This window comes from Hypomesus transpacificus, chromosome 19 (assembly GCF_021917145.1).
Source record: "Hypomesus transpacificus isolate Combined female chromosome 19, fHypTra1, whole genome shotgun sequence".
Lineage (NCBI taxonomy): Eukaryota > Metazoa > Chordata > Actinopteri > Osmeriformes > Osmeridae > Hypomesus > Hypomesus transpacificus.
Genome location: NC_061078.1, coordinates 968,514 through 984,749, shown reverse-complemented (window position 1 = coordinate 984,749; position 16,236 = coordinate 968,514). Strand labels below are relative to the sequence as shown.

The 16,236-nt window shown below is 42.9% G+C and overlaps 2 protein-coding genes across 2 annotated transcripts; both read left to right on the top strand.

The window, feature by feature from the left end:
- Window positions 1-3,040: 3,040 nt before the first annotated feature.
- Window positions 3,041-4,423, top strand: LOC124481558 (gastrula zinc finger protein XlCGF8.2DB-like). The gene has a single exon (XM_047041610.1). The coding sequence runs from the start codon at window positions 3,378-3,380 to the stop codon at window positions 4,314-4,316; it is 939 nt and encodes a 312-aa protein (XP_046897566.1). The 5' UTR covers window positions 3,041-3,377; the 3' UTR covers window positions 4,317-4,423.
- Window positions 4,424-8,059: 3,636 nt separating this feature from the next.
- On the top strand, window positions 8,060-11,800 carry LOC124481557 (zinc finger protein 853-like). The gene is made up of 3 exons (XM_047041609.1): window positions 8,060-8,562; window positions 10,159-10,476; window positions 10,882-11,800. The coding sequence occupies exons 1-3, from the start codon at window positions 8,370-8,372 to the stop codon at window positions 11,436-11,438; spliced, it is 1,068 nt and encodes a 355-aa protein (XP_046897565.1). The 5' UTR covers window positions 8,060-8,369; the 3' UTR covers window positions 11,439-11,800.
- The last annotated feature ends 4,436 nt before the right edge of the window (window positions 11,801-16,236 follow it).

The following is a 16,236-nucleotide window of genomic DNA, read 5'->3' as shown; positions in this document are numbered from 1 at the left end:
GCACAGTATCAGTTTTACTCTACCAAAATGTCAAAACTAGATTTGTTTCGAGGATGTATCCGTGAGAGACTAACAACGGCTGCTTTGGAGATTTTCGGGGCCGTTGAACAAATGTTTGCTGAGTACAAAGAAGAAATATGTCGTTCCAAGGAGGAGAGCGCACGGCTAAAACGGTTGTTGAACTTTGTTACTCAAGCGGAGATCCAGCGACACCGAGCAGGTAGGGTGACACGAGAACGCGACTCTTTGTGGAACGAGGTAGCAACGTTCATGAAACCGAAATTATCCAGAATGTAGGGGAGCAGACTGACACGATGGTACCGCACTTTAATGGCCCTAATTTTATTAGCTCAACAATGAGCGAGAAATGAGAAACGTCTCTCAGTTAGCATTCAGATACGTAGCGTTACACCGTAATGCTATCAAATGTTAGCCGCAATACACATTGAGAAGTTTATGATAATACTGTCAATAGTTTTTGTTGTTTTACAACCTAGAAACAGAGGGTACCGTGTAGCCTAATATCTTACTTTACTCCACTTAATAATAATGAGGGACAATTAGTCAGCTAAACTATGTAGCTATAGGTTAACAACACAAGTAATGTTAACTAGCTAGACTACCTATCTTTTCCATCTTGGGTCCAGGGGTTCTGTCTATCAAATTCCTGTCGCTGGTTGTCAGATTATCTGTCTATTCATTGATATTCATCCTCGTTAACATGCTCGGTAACTGGAGCAGGTATTTTATTTAATTGTTTACCTTTGCTAATTGTTTGTAGCTATATGGCGCCTTAAAAATCGAAAGCCATACCGTATCGGGAAAACACAAGTGACCGCTCTTTAGTTGTTTGTGTTGAGAAGTAACCAGGTAAAATAAATAGCAGAAAACAAATTTGGACATGAGTAAGTTTTTCTCAGAAGCAATGTTTGGCACATGTTATGAAAAAAAAACATTTTCTGAGGTGTGAAGGGCAATAATATCCTAGTATTTAATGGGATTCCCTTAATATGCAATGGGTTAAAATCATGGAGCTGTGCCCCGCGCTAAGACATGGAGCTGTGCCCCGCGCTAAGATTTCCCCAGTCTACTATGACCGACAGTTGCAAAATTCCAGGAATTTTCATCACAACAACAGCCCTTCTTGACACCATCCAGTGTTTTCCTCACACCTGATCACATGGTTTATATCTGCCAGACATGTTAGGCTGCATGTAACTGTTGTCTTGCCTCTTCTGTCCCCAGAAGTGCAGCAGCTCTCTCTCCTGGAGCCCCCACAGATTAAAGAGGAACAGGAGATGTGGACCAGTCAGGAGGAAGAGCAGCTCCAAGGACTGAAGTCTGAAACTACAGATCCTAGATTTAACATGGAGTCCACGTTTTTAAACGTCAGAATGTCTCAATTAAATGTGTTAAGAGAACTTTTTGGTGAAATACTGACAACGGCAGCTTTGAAGATTTACTGGGCTGCTGAGAAACCATTTGCAGGGTACCAGGAAGAAATTTTTCGTTCTAAGGAGGAGAGCGCACGGCTCCAACGGCTGTTGGACGTTGTTACTCAACCTGAGATCAAGCTACAGCGAATAGGTCTGATATTCCTACCTTCATGTCTGTCTCTGCTGTGTGTTTAGGGGGGAGGGGGGACATGACAAAGCTCATTTGGGTATTACACAGAGCTAAGATCTGGGGCCCGTTCTCCGTACGTCGCTAACTCAGTTAGCTGGATTTGATTGTTGACGATTTGTCATTATCTTGGATTGTTTGGTTCTTCGAAGCTCATCTTGGACTTGCTGTCATAGCAACAAGTTTAAACTTGCTCGGGAGCAGGTTTATTTTATGTAAACAGGATTTGATTGTGGCTTTATAAGCAGAGGTGATACAGGAAGTCTGTCACAGACATGTCTTGTCCATTTTTATGACAACAACCCGTTGCAGAAGGTGCCAAAATAATTAGCAGAATGTAATATTAATCGCACAATGTGTGATAGATGAATCCAATTAGCACAGCGAGACAGGCTACTATACTTTTTGAGAGATAACCTATCTTTTTTTTTTTCTCGTGAGGGTGTCTTGTACATCATTAATTTGTTGGAATCACATTAAATTATTACATGACATTAGATGATAAACAAAGTAATTATGAAAATAAGAAAATACAAAGACAAATAGGCCTAGCCTAACGTAATAAACTATAAAACATCTTGACTAACCCTGTAAGTACAGACTGCTCCTTGAGTAACCCTGTAAACACAGACTGCTCCTTGAGTAACCCTGTAAACACAGACTGCTCCTTGAGTAACCCTTGTAAACACAGACTGTTCCCTGATTAATCCTGGTAAATACAGACTGCTACAGAAAGCCAACATGCGTGCGCACTCACTATCTCTAATCTCCACTCAAAAAAAACCCCTCTATGTTCCCTTTTCTCCTCCAACCCCACTTCTACTCCGAGCCTCAGCCTTCTTCTCTGGCTTCTTTTCCATGGGTTTCTCCCTCTAAACTTTGGAAGGACCCCTATTTTGCTCTCCAGATGAACATAGATATGACGTCCCTGGGTTTGAGTTACTTTGGTTCTGAGTGTTCCCAGATGTTAACCCTGGGCAAATGAACTCTTCACTGTCCTAGGGAGCCAAGCACACATCATTCTCCTATGATGCTGACTCACCCTGGCCCCCCCTTCTCCTTCTCCTCTATTTTCCTCTGGCACCTTATCTGCTGTTGTCCTTTCCTCAACCTTCCAAAAGCCGTGCTTCCACATTCCTTACTGAGACTAGTTCAAGACATGTTTCCGTTGCACAGAAACCACAGCTCAACCCTTGGCCTGTCTTCTTAGTGCCCCTGTATACCACACATGCCTGCCACCCTGCCCAATAATCAATACACCACCACAATGAGAAGTTCCTTTCCATTTTACAAAGTGTTTGATTAGTTATGTTGGTAACTGTGAGACATGATAGGTTGCAGAGTATTGAAGCAAGCTACATCTATCTGTTCTCTCCTGTTCCCCAGACATGCAGCAGCTCTCTCTCCCGGAGCCCCCACAGATTAAAGAGGAACAGGAGCTGTGGACCAGTCAGGAGGAAGAGCAGCTCCAAGGACTGCAGTCTGAAACTACAGACTCCATATTCACTTCTCTCAGTGTAAAACATGATTCTGATCAAAAGGGCTCCTCTGAAAGTTCACATCTTCACCAAACTGTCCAAGTGGACAACAGAGAAGGAGACTCTCTACCCACCAACACAACTGAGGAGCAAATCAAAGCAGAGCCTCATGTACAAGACTCTGCAGCACCAGAACCAGGCAGTGACTCTCGGCCCCTCTCTGTTGTAGATCCAGACTGTTCTACAGCTCAGAATTTGGAGGAACATGGAGAAGTGATGCTGTCTGTAGAAACAATGAAAAGACAGAATAAGACCAAAAACATGGAAGCCAGCTCTCTCCGCCGTGTTACTTTCAGGAGAACAGGTGAGCTGCAGTCACCTGACGTGGCTAGTCACACCAAGAGGAGAACAGGTGAGCTGCAGTCACCTGACGTGGCTAGTCACACCAAGAGGAGAACAGGTGAGCTGCAGTCACCTGGCGTGGCTAGTCACACCAAGAGGAGAACAGGTGAGCTGCAGTCACCTGGCGTGGCTAGTCACACCAAGAGGAGAACAGGTGAGCTGCAGTCACCTGACGTGGCTAGTCACACCAAGAGGAGAACAGGTGAGCTGCAGTCACCTGACGTGGCTAGTCACACCAAGAGGAGAACAGGTGAGCTGCAGTCACCTGACGAAGCTCAGCCGGGGACCAGGCCTCGGGGAAGTCACACAAGGAAGAACTTTCATCAGTGTCAGGAATGTAAGAAACAATTTGCCTTTAAACATACTCTTCTTAAACACATTAGAACACACACAGGAGAGAAACCTTTTCAGTGTCAGGAATGCAGTAAGACGTATAGCCGTAAAGATACTCTGTTTTCCCATATGAGAACACACACAAGTGATAAACAATATGAGTGTCAGGAATGCGGAAAGACGTTTAGCTATAAGAACCGTCTCCTTCTCCATATGAAGATCCACACAAGCAATCGTTGTGAAGAATGTAAAAAGAAATTCAGTCGCAAGGACCATCTAGTTAGACATATGAGGACTCACACAGGAGAGAAACCATATCAATGTCAAAAGTGCCAGCGATGCTTTGCTCACAAATATTATCTGGTAAGTCATATGAGGACTCACACTGGAAGGAAACCATATGAGTGTAAAATATGCAATAAATGTTTCACAGAGAAGCGCAGTTTGCTTGATCACGAAAAAAAGTGTCAGGAATGTTAAACACGCTTCAATGAGGAGACATCTTTGTCAACACATATGAAGAAACATCATGGAGAGAAATCCCATCAGTGCTGAGTGTTGTTTCTATATCAGTTTTAATGACTAAATATGTCAACAAATAGGGTAGTAGAAATGTAAATTGTATTTGTGTTCAGAGACACCAAATCTGAAGCTATTGATGGGGTGCAGGCAATTTTATAACATGTTATGCATGCCAACACATTCACTCCTGTCAAGCTATAATTTTAATAAAGTGTTTGAAGTTGAGCTGCTGTGTTGGTGACTGGTGCTTGCTACTCTGGTGTGTCCATGCTGTTTGGGGACAGACTACAGACATACTATCATGTAGACCATCAGAGCTGAGGTGACTGGTCTTCTGGTGCGTCCATGCTGTTTGGGGACAGACTATAGACATACTATCATGTAGACCATCAGAGCTACCTAAAGATGACGGTTGTTTCTATGTAGAGTGCTCTGGGGCTGATGGTCAGACAGATCCTGGATCAGGACTCTGGGGCTGATGGTCAGACAGATCCTGGATCAGGACTCTGGGGCTGATGGTCAGACAGATCCTGGATCAGGACTCTGGGGCTGATGGTCAGACAGATCCTGGATCAGGACTCTGGGGCTGATGGTCAGACAGATCCTGGATCAGTGCTCTGGGGCTGATGGTCAGACAGATCCTGGATCAGGACTCTGGGGCTGATGGTCAGACAGATCCTGGATCAGGACTCTGGGGCTGATGGTCAGACAGATCCTGGATCAGGACTCTGGGGCTGATGGTCAGACAGATCCTGAAAATACCAGTTTTCATGATTACAAATTACAACAGTAATTAGACATTTAGTCAAGTAACACCTTCCACACTGTATGGAAATAAGATAAACTACTTTTGAGGGAAAGGACTGCTGCTGGACTGATATTGTGTAATTCCTAAACCAACCTGAACCTAGGGTGTAGGACCGTGGAGTGATTTGTAAGTTAAGAGTAGAAAAGTGAAGTCAGCTTTGTGCAGCAGCATCATGTACCTTTTGCATGTTCTTGACGAAGGTAGAGTATTTAGGAGAGAGAAAAGAGTACATTACACAAGACCAGTTGGAAATGTAACACATGTCTGTGTTAGTTTTTCAGCAACATCTTGTGAGGGAGCATTTCTTTCGTGTTTTTGTTTTATGACAATGAAAATGTGTATTTTATATATGTGGCATATTTACTCCAGTGCTGGAATATTTTCAATGAAGTGTTGAATAATAGAAAGAGTTTGTAGCAAAGCATTTTGACCATTAAAAGGTTTTACTGGCACTTTATTTATTTTAGCATTATTAGCCTTCATTAATACCAGGAGCACAACGGCACTTAGGAATGCTTGGCTGTACCTGATGTTAGTTTCCTCCAGGATCACAATGACTCTTATTGAGAGACTGTTGCTCTTGTTGGTTAGTTTTAACGGATTTAAACTTTCGTACTCGCTGTGACATATTTTACTGTTGATTGTTCTTCTTCAGGTACACTATTGCACTTTTTGAGTTTCATGTTGTTTAATTGTACTTGCACTTTTTGAGTTTCATGTTGTTTAATTGTAACTTGTTTAACTGCATGCTCTTATGGTTCCTCCCTTTGGCACTTATTTGGTTTTTCACAATGTTTGCTTCATGTTTTGGCTGCTTGCAATGTTTGGGGCTACCTCGTTGTTATGATCAGTGACCTATGCTCTTTTGTAAAGCTCTCTCTTGGAAGTTGCTTTGGATAAAAGCGTCTGCTAAATGCATACATGTACGTCAGACTGGGCACTGAAATTCTTGGGACAAGACAATGCAAGCAACCTAGCATAACGTAACATATAAGTACTAAGAACATAGATTACATCTATGATAAGCTCGAATAAAATAGAATAAAATAAAAATAATAGCGATAAACATCCAACTATACAAAGAAAAGTATGCAATATACCATAATACACATTATACACTAATACACATAATGACCTATACTAACCTTATAGACCTATACTAACCTAAAATAATAGCTATACTGTCAAATGGTCTTTTCTGATAGAGATAGGTGCATATCGCGCGTCATAACAGCGTCTCGGGGGGGGGGGGGGGGGGGGGGGGGGGGGGGGGGGGGGGGGGGGGGGGGGGGGGGGGTTGCGTGCTGGGGGGGGGTTGCGTGCTGGTTGAGGGGGTACGTGATGAGTCCGGATTGCGTCCGGGGGAGAGGGGGGGGGAGGTTGGGATGTCTGTTAGTGCAATAATGCAATTATTGAGCTAAAAGTGACAGTGTGTTAAGTGACTAGATAGAAATGTAGCAATGTAAAATGACCAATGAGAAATGTATCAATGTCCATTCAGAAGCCTGATGACCCTTGGCTAGAAACTAGGCAACGGGGTAAAGAGACTGAATGATGGGTGGTAACAGTCTCTTAGGATCCTGCCTGCTTTCCTGAGGCAACGTGTGTGGTAGGTGTCCTGTAGGGCTGGGAGCTTCCTGCCGATGATTAACTCAACAGACCGAACCACACTACATAGGGCCTTGCAGTCCCTTTCTGTGCAGCTCCCATACCACACTGTAATGCAGCCAGTCAGAATGCTCTCTATTGTGCATCTGTAAAAGTTAGTGAGCATGACCGAGTCCATGCCAAACTCTTCAGTCTCCTCAGGAAGAAGAGGCGTTTCCAGGCCCCTTTGACCACCTTGTCCGTGTGAGCAGACCAGGTGAGATCATTGCTGATGTTCACCCCGAGGAATCTGAAGCAGCTGACCTTCTCCACTTTGGATCCGTTGATAGGGGTGCATGTTCCTCCTCCTGCCGCCTCCTTTAGTCCACAATCATCTCAAATTCAAGTTCAAGTCTTTTATTTGTCAGGTACACAGAACAACACAAGGTTAGACTGGGCACTGAAATTCTTAAGACAAGACAACGCAAGCACCTGGCATAACATAACATATAAGTACACGGAACATAATTTCCATCTATGCTGAGCTTAAATAAGTGAAACTTCCTAAATATACAGATAGCAATAAATAATCGACTATACTAACCCTAATACTAATACTTCCTAAATTACAGATAACAATAAATAGTACACTAAACTAACCCTAAATGCACAGAACCTGTTTCAACCCTATAACCTATTCTAACCTAAGTGGAGTACAGTACAATAGTGCCTGTATGGTCAGTGACTAAGTCACTGACCATACAGGAGCCTGGTGGCGAGGTACAGTGAGGGTCTTGCTGACGTTGAGAGAAGTTATTGTCCTGACACCATTATGTCAGGGTATCAAGCTCCTCTCTGTAGGCTGACTCATCACTGCCAGAGATGAGGCCCACAATGGTTGTGTCGTCAAGAAACTTAACAAGGAGGTTGGAACTGTACATACCCATAGAAAAGCATACCCATCTAAAACAGGCATCTAATCTACCAGACTGATCACCTTCTGAGAATAGAGAAGGGAAAGGACAAGGTGTGAATCGTGCTTTAAAACTGCTTTGTAATATAGTTGTTCCATTTGTATTTTGTCATATATTCTGTAGATTATAGACAGATTATTTATTGGTCAACATTTGTCCATAAGTGCTGTAGTTGCCCGTTGCTTTGATAACTTAAAAGCGATATCCTTCATATCTTTGGACGATCTGGTAACTTTAATAAAACATAAAGTGGATAACTGTACAGCTCTTACTTGGAAATATGTTTAAAGGTGGCCCCTGCCACGATATACCCGGACCAATATTGGTGTAACACTGTAGTTTCTGAAAGCACAACTCGGGCTCAGGAAGAACGACAGATTTTTTTTTATGGAGATTGTCTGATTTCTAGAATCCACCGTTTGAAATCTATGGACATTAGCTAATAGTTGTGGACAATGCGTCGGTTCAGTAAACGACCCAGCTATGCGCTTCCCGAGACAAGCCTGCCCGGAAGTAATCGGAAGCTCGATGCTGTTCACATCCGACAGGAGTTGTGCGTCGCTACATTTTAACACTAAGGACCCAGGTGCTATTTGCTAACCTCTTGTGCAGACTGCAGAGTATCACTTTTACTCCACCAAAATGTCAAAACTAGATTTGTTTCGAGGATTTATCCGTGAGAAACTAACAACGGCAGCTTTGGAGATTTTTGGAGCCGTTGAACAAACGTTTGCTGAGTATAAAGAAGAAATATGTCGTTCCAAGGAGGAGAGCGCACGGTTAAAAAGGTTGTTGGACTGTGTGACTCCAGCGGAGATCCAGCGACACCGAGCAGGTAGGGTGACACGAGAACAGGACTCTTTGTGGAACGAGGTAGCAACGTTCAGGAAGCCCAAATGATCCTGAATGTTGCCACGAGAGCAGACTGACAAGATGGTACCGGTGTTGCACCGAAAGCTGTAACCCATCAGAAACTGTGACCGCAGAGGGCGCTGCTGCACATCGTCTGCCCGTGCATGGTAGACAATGGAGGGCAAAGAAGAGCGGCTACGCAAACAGCGTAAACATTAAGACAAATTATTTGTTTGTAAACATTCGGGATGCGCGCGCAATATGGTTGCAGAAAACTAGGAAAGGATAGCATTTAAAACGGCAAAAGGACCACACGAATCATACAAATAGTAAGATTTTAAAAGGCCAAAAAGGTCGAGGAGGACAGCCTTTAAGAGAGAAAGCGATTCCCCATTGATTTATTCTATCACATCAGAATTTTGATTTGGGTCACGAAAGTCTTGTCACGAGTCACGAAAGAGTGAGAATGTCGACTGGTAGACCGCATAGTCGGGCGGCAGCCATGTCTTCATGTCATGTCACAAAGTTAATAATTGTACAGTTTCACAGTCAATTCTACATCTAAAAAGTCGAGCAGGGCAGCTTTCAGGAGATATGGTAATTCTGCTTTTAACCGGCTGGTCCGATTATTTTTGTGATTTGTTTAAAACTGGCAATCTGACTGAGACTGCATCCCCGTTTCACTACGTTGACGTTAGCATCAGTCAGACTCGGGTCGCTCACTGGCAGTGTGCACAATGTAGTACTTCACTCCATTATACACCAGAAACGTCAGGGAGGACTGCCTATTGTAGATAAGCCTGTTGAAGATAGCCAGCTTCTCGGATTTCTTTAACCAAGCCTGTTTCATTCGTCATTTGCCTGAGAAAGCGACCTCCGTTAGCCTAACTAGTTTTGCTCGATCACTTGGTCAGGCTATTTAAAGGTATCGGGGTCAGTTGACTTTTGTGCATAGACAAGTGAAACGTAAATGTACTTGTCCAAAGGACAAGTGCCTCAAAAAGTTAATGTCAAGCCCTGCAGAGATATATTATGACCTGATCGACACTCCAAGGCCCCGTCCACACTAGCCCAGCGTATTCAACACTGAAAACGGAGCTTTTCGAATACGCTCCCCTAGCCGGAGACATCTGAAAACGCCGGGTTCGCGTAGTAGTGTGGACGGGGTCCACGGAGCTTTTCAGATACGATGACGTTCAGTTCCCATGGCACTGGGGTTAGCTTGCACTCTATAGCTATAATGTCAAGATGAACATGGAAGGTAAAAGAAATATGCTGCTCCATGCGAACACAATTACAGGATCTCTTGATGTCGTAGAAGCTCCTTCACATAAGTGTCAACAAATGGTCACCAGACCTTGCGTCTTCACTTATAGTCTTTGTCACACAGTATATCCTTACAATAACCAAACCCCCCCTCTTCTTAGCCTTCAGCCCCAAGATAAGGGTCTAGAATGTTTACTCAGAGTTCAGATTTGGGGTTAGGCCTTTCTTTGCACCCAAGTAAAACTGAACACAGAATCATTCTTATACAGGATAACAGTTACATATTCAATTTTTCCAACACTCTCTCTCCTAGAGCCCCTACAGATTAAAGCGGAACAGGAGCTCGGGACCAGTCAGGAGGAAGACCAGCTCCAAGGACTGCAGTTTGAAACTACAGATCCTAGATTTAACATGGAGTCCAAGTTTTTAAACGTCAAAATGTCTCAATTAAATGAGATAAGAGAACTTTTTAGTGAAATATTGACAACAGCAGCTTTGAAGATTTACTGGGCTGCTGAGAAACCGTTTGCAGGGTACCAGGAAGAAATCTCTCGTTCCAAGGAGGAGAGCATGCAGCTCCAACGGCTGTTGGACGTTGTTACGCAACCTGAGATCAAGCTACAGCGAATAGGTCTGATATTCCTACCTTCATGTCTGTCTCTGCTGTGTGTTTAGGGGGGAGGGGGACATGACAAAGCTCATTTGGGTGTTACACAGAGCTGAGATCTGGGGACTGTGAAGGCCGTAGCATATGACATCATTTTCCTCCTCATCAAAGCATTCAGTGAGCCCTGTGTGAACCCTTGCCCTCCTGGAAGAGACCAGGGTAGACATGACTTCGGCATGATGTAGACCATCACTCAGAATGACTTAGCTCTGATTTACAGTAATCCCGAGTTGGTCAGGATCCATTAGATGAGAAGTTCCTTTCCATTTTACAAAGTGTTTGATTATTTATGTTGGTAACTGTGAGACATGATAGGTTGCAGAATAATGAAGCAGGCTACATCTGTCTGTTCTCTCTTCTGTTCCCCAGACATGCAGCAGCTCTCTTTCCTGGAGCCCCCACAGATTAAAGAGGAACAGGAGCTGTGGACCAGTAAGGATGAAGAGCAGCTCCAAGGACTGCAGTCTGAAACTACAGACTCCATATTCACTTCTCTCAGTGTGAAACATGATTCTGATCAAAAGGGCTCCTCTGAAAGTTCACATCTTCACCAAACTGTTAAAGTGGAGAACAGAGAAGGAGACTATCTACTTATCAACACAACTGAGGAGCAAATCAAAGCACAGCCTCAGGTACAAGACTCTGCAGCACCAGAACCAAGCGGTGACTCTCAGCCTGTCTCTGTAGCACCAGACTGTCCTGCAGCTCAGAGTTTGGAAGAGGAGGAACATGGAGGAGTGCTGCTTTTACAGAACAAAACACAAAACAATGAGGCTTTTTCTCTAGAAATGATGAAATCAAAGAAAAGACAGACCAAAAACAGAGAAGCACATCGTTGTCAAGAATGTAAAAAAAACTTTAGTCGCAAGCACCATCTAGTTAGACATATGAGGACACACACAGGAGAGAAACCAATACAAGTGTAAAATATACACAAAATGTTTAACAAATAAGCGCTGTTTGCTTGATCACGAAAGGATCCATGCTGGTAGAAAAGAATATCAGTGTCAGGAATGTAAAAAAACGCTTCAATGAGGAGAGATCTTTGTCAACACATATGAAGAAACATCATGGAGAGAAATCCCATCAGTGCTGAGTGTTGTTTTTATATCAGTTTTAATAACTAAATATGTCAACAAATAGGGTTGTAGAAATGTAAATTGTAATTGTGTTCAGAGACACCAATTCTGAAGGTATTGATGGGGTGCAGGCAATTTTATAAAATGTTATGCATGCCAACACATTCACTCCTGTCAAGCTATACATTTAATAAAGGGTTTAAAGTTGAGCTGCTGTGTTGTTGACTGGTCCTTGCTCCTCTGGTGTGTCCATGCTGTTTGGGGACAGTCTACAGACATGACTATCATGTAGACCATCAGAGCTGAGGTGACTGGTCTTCTGGTGTGTCCATGCTGTTTGGGGACAGACTATAGACATACTATCATGTAGACCATCAGAGCTACCTAAAGATGACGGTTGTTTCTATGTAGAGTGCTCTGGGGCTGATGGTCAGACAGATCCTGGATCAGGACTCTGGGGCTGATGGTCAGACAGATCCTGGATCAGGACTCTGGGGCTGATGGTCAGACAGATCCTGGATCAGGACTCTGGGGCTGATGGTCAGACAGATCCTGGATCAGGACTCTGGGGCTGATGGTCAGACAGATCCTGGATCAGGACTCTGGGGCTGATGGTCAGACAGATCCTGGATCAGGACTGTATCTATATTTCTGATCTCTTGGGGTGTGGTCGCATTCTGTGCTGCAGTACCTACATCTCAACCTCCAAGCAGCAAGGAGTTTTCCAGCTTGAATTGGCCTCAACGCTGACAGCCAATCGGCTTCCTTGATTAACTATAAATCCTTGTATGTCTCCAGCCCGAGGGACTGTAAGGACTCTTCTAGAATATCTAGTGTCACCCCTGGCAACACGTCAGTGATGGCGACACGCAGAAACGCCTTCTCAGTCACTCACTTCTGGAATCAAGGAAGAAGAAAACACAAGTTTTCATAATTACAAATTTTAACAGTAATTAGACATTTAGTCAAGTAACACTGTGACACTGTATGGAGATAAGAAGAATCTGAACTTTGAGTACATGATTACAAGAGGATAGAAGACGACAGCAGTCGCACTGTCCACACTGTGTGGAGATAAGAGAAACATGAAGTCACTTTTTGGGGAAAGGGCTGCTGCTGAACTCATGTTGTGTAAACCTAGGGTGTAGGACCTAAACCAACCTTCACCTAAACCTAGGGTGTAGGACCTAAACCAACCTTCACCTAAACCTAGGGTGTAGGACCTAAACCAACCTTCACCTAAACCTAGGGTGTAGGACCTAAACCAACCTTCACCTAAACCTAGGGTGTAGGACCTAAACCAACCTTCACCTAAACCTAGGGTGTAGGACCTAAACCAACCTTCACCTAAACCTAGGTGTAGGCCCATGGAGTGATTTGTAAGTTATGAGTAGAAAAGGGAAGTTTGTGTAAAGTGATATTAACCAGTGGCGAAAATCTGCTATCAATTTGGGGGGGTACAATTATATGAAATTTTCTCAAGGGCAATTCCTGAGGGGGACACCAAAATTACTGCTGTAACACATAACCTACATTGTAATATGTTAAATGTATATTATTAATATTACTTAAATTTCCTTATGTTTACAGTGATTTATTGGGGGGGACAAATCCTATTTTTCCCTGGATGGGGGGGTCGTGTGTGTGTGTCCCGGGATTTCCGCCTATGATATTAATTTCATGAAACACATGAAAATTTGTTATTTTATACATGTGGCATATTTCTTCCAGTGCTGGAATATTTACAATGAAGTGTTGAACAATAGAAAAAGAGTTTGTAATGAAGATAGTCTGTATTACAGTAGACTGTATTTTGAACATTAAAAGGTTTTACTGGCACTTTCTTTTTTATTAGCAAAGTTGTTACTTCATTAATACAAATTATTTACTGTAGTCCATGTAGATGAAAAGCATACACATTTAAAACAGGTATTTTATCTACCAGACTGATCACCTTCTGAGAATAGAGAAGTAAAAGGACAACGTGTGAATAGCGCTTTAGAACTGCTTCATAATATAATATTGGATTCATCAAATATTGAGTTTTTCCATTGATATTTTTTCTTATGTTCTGTAGATTTCAATACAACTGACAGATTATTACTTGGTCAACATTCGGCCATAAATGCTGTAGTTGCCTAGCCTGGCTGCCAGCCCAATTTAGCCCCGCCCACATTTTTTTTTTGAAAGAGTACTTACGGGAATAAGTATGTCCAAACAAGAGCTGTTCGGACCAATCAAATTGTCAGGGCGGCTTTATACGATGATGGACAGATGATCAACAGTAACAATCAACCACATCACCAAAGAGCGCTTGGGTTGAATTCGTTTTCATTAAACAACATATTACGTTGCTCTGATTGGTTGTAGGTCTATCCAATTGAGCAAAGAGGCATTTTTTTCCGGGTTCGGTTGAAATACTCTCCATACTCACAGCCCAACGGAGAGGTTTTAAACTCATATTCCGACTAGAATTTTGAGTATGACAACGTCAGGCTAGTTGCCCGTTACTTTGATAACTTAAAAGCGATAGCCTATATATTTTTGAAGATCTGGTAACTTTAATGTCACTTTAATAAAACATAAATTGGCTATCCAACTACAGCTCTTGCTTTGAAATATAATGGTGGCCCCTGCCATGATATACCAGGACTGATATTGGTGTAACACTACTGTTTGAAAACACAACTTGGGCTCAGGAAGAACGACAGATTAAAAAAAATTTAGATTGTCTCATTCTACACCTCACACCGTTTGAAATCTATGGACATTAGCTGATAGTTGTTGACAATGCGTTGGTTCAGTAAACGACGCTCCCGAGACTAGCCTGCCCGGAAGTAAACTAGGGTGACCGGGGGGGGGGGGGGGATTTCCAGAAATGCATTTTCATTTTAAGAACGTGGCTGCAAAATCGTGACCACAATTCAAATTCAAATGCATTTCCAGAAATGCATTTTCATTTTCAAGAACGTGGCTGCAAAATCGTGACCACAATTCAAATTCAAATGCATTTTCAGAAATGCATTTTCATTTTCAAGAACGTGGCTGCAAAATCGTGACCACAATTCAAATTCAAATGCATTTTCAGAAATGCATTTTCATTTTAAGAACGTGGCTGCAAAATCGTGACCACAATTCAAATTCAAATGTATTTCCAGAAATGCATTTTCATTTTAAGAATGTGGCTGCATTATTTGACTCATAAATCAAATTAGTACTGATTAGTACTGAGCGGACATTGCATTTTCATTTTCATGTTCTGCCCGCAAAGAACTGCCCATAATTCGAAAACGAAAATGCATTCTGAGCGGCGCAGTTGAGTGACGTCAGTAGCCGCTCTTCTTCAGCTCCCTGCTGACCGAGCTACCCATCTTGTTCGGTAGGGGGCGGTGTGCACATACGCATTGCATTACATGGCAAATGTGCCGGGAAATTGATTGAATTGCCGGGTCTTTAGAGGACGCATCACAGATCATGGCGCTCCCTCAAATTGTGCAGACACTGATAGAATTAGCTGAGCTGGTAGAAACTAATAATATATCTGAGTCTGATGCCCGTGACCGAGTAGAACAAGTCACAGAGAGCTTGGTTGCATACTCTGCCGTCACAGACGTACACATTAATGAGGTTGCCATAGTAAACCTCTCTTCAGTCCTGGAACGGCTGGATGCTGTGGAGCCTCAAATGGGACGGGGACGACCAACCATCCACATCCCGTTCGAGTCCATCGAAAACTATTTATTAAATGGTCTACTTTTTCCTGTGAAAGCAAGCTGTTTCACCTTTGGCCTGGTTCAGACAAAATCTGAATTTCCGCAATCTGAATTTGAATTTCCGCAATCTGAATTTCAAGAATCTGAATTCCTGCAATCTGAATTTTAGAATGTTTTATTTTTGGATCAAAATAATTCAGTTGTATTAAATTTGGCATACAAATAATTCAGATATTATATATTCAACAGCAATATATTTCAGTTTTATGAAATTCGACACACAAATATTTCAGATCTTTCATATTCAAATTCAGATACTTTTGTCAGCTTTCTAGCTCCATAAATCCGTTGCTTTGGATCCTCCGACGGATGGTCTGGTGGCCGACAACAGCTCCGCTATGTCCTTTATTTTTAAACCATTTAATAAATAGTTTTCGATGGACTCGAACGGGAAGTGGATGGTTTACTATGGCAACCTCATTAATGTGTACGTCTGTGACGGCAGAGTATGCAGCCAAGCTCTCTGTGACTTGTTCTACTCGGTCACGGGCATCAGACTCAGATATATTATTAGTTTCTACCAGCTCAGCTAATTCTATCAGTGTCTGCACAATTTGAGGGAGCGCCATGATCTGTGATGCGTCCTCTAAAGACCCGGCAATTCAATCAATTTCCCGGCACATTTGCCATGTAATGCAATGCGTATGTGCACACCGCCCCCTACCGAACAAGATGGGTAGCTCGGTCAGCAGGGAGCTGAAGAAGAGCGGCTACTGACGTCACTCAACTGCGCCGCTCAGAATGCATTTTCGTTTTCGAATTATGGGCAGTTCTTTGCGGGCAGAACATGAAAATGAAAATGCAATGTCCGCTCAGTACTAATCAGTACTAATTTGATTTATGAGTCAAATAATGCAGCCACATTCTTAAAA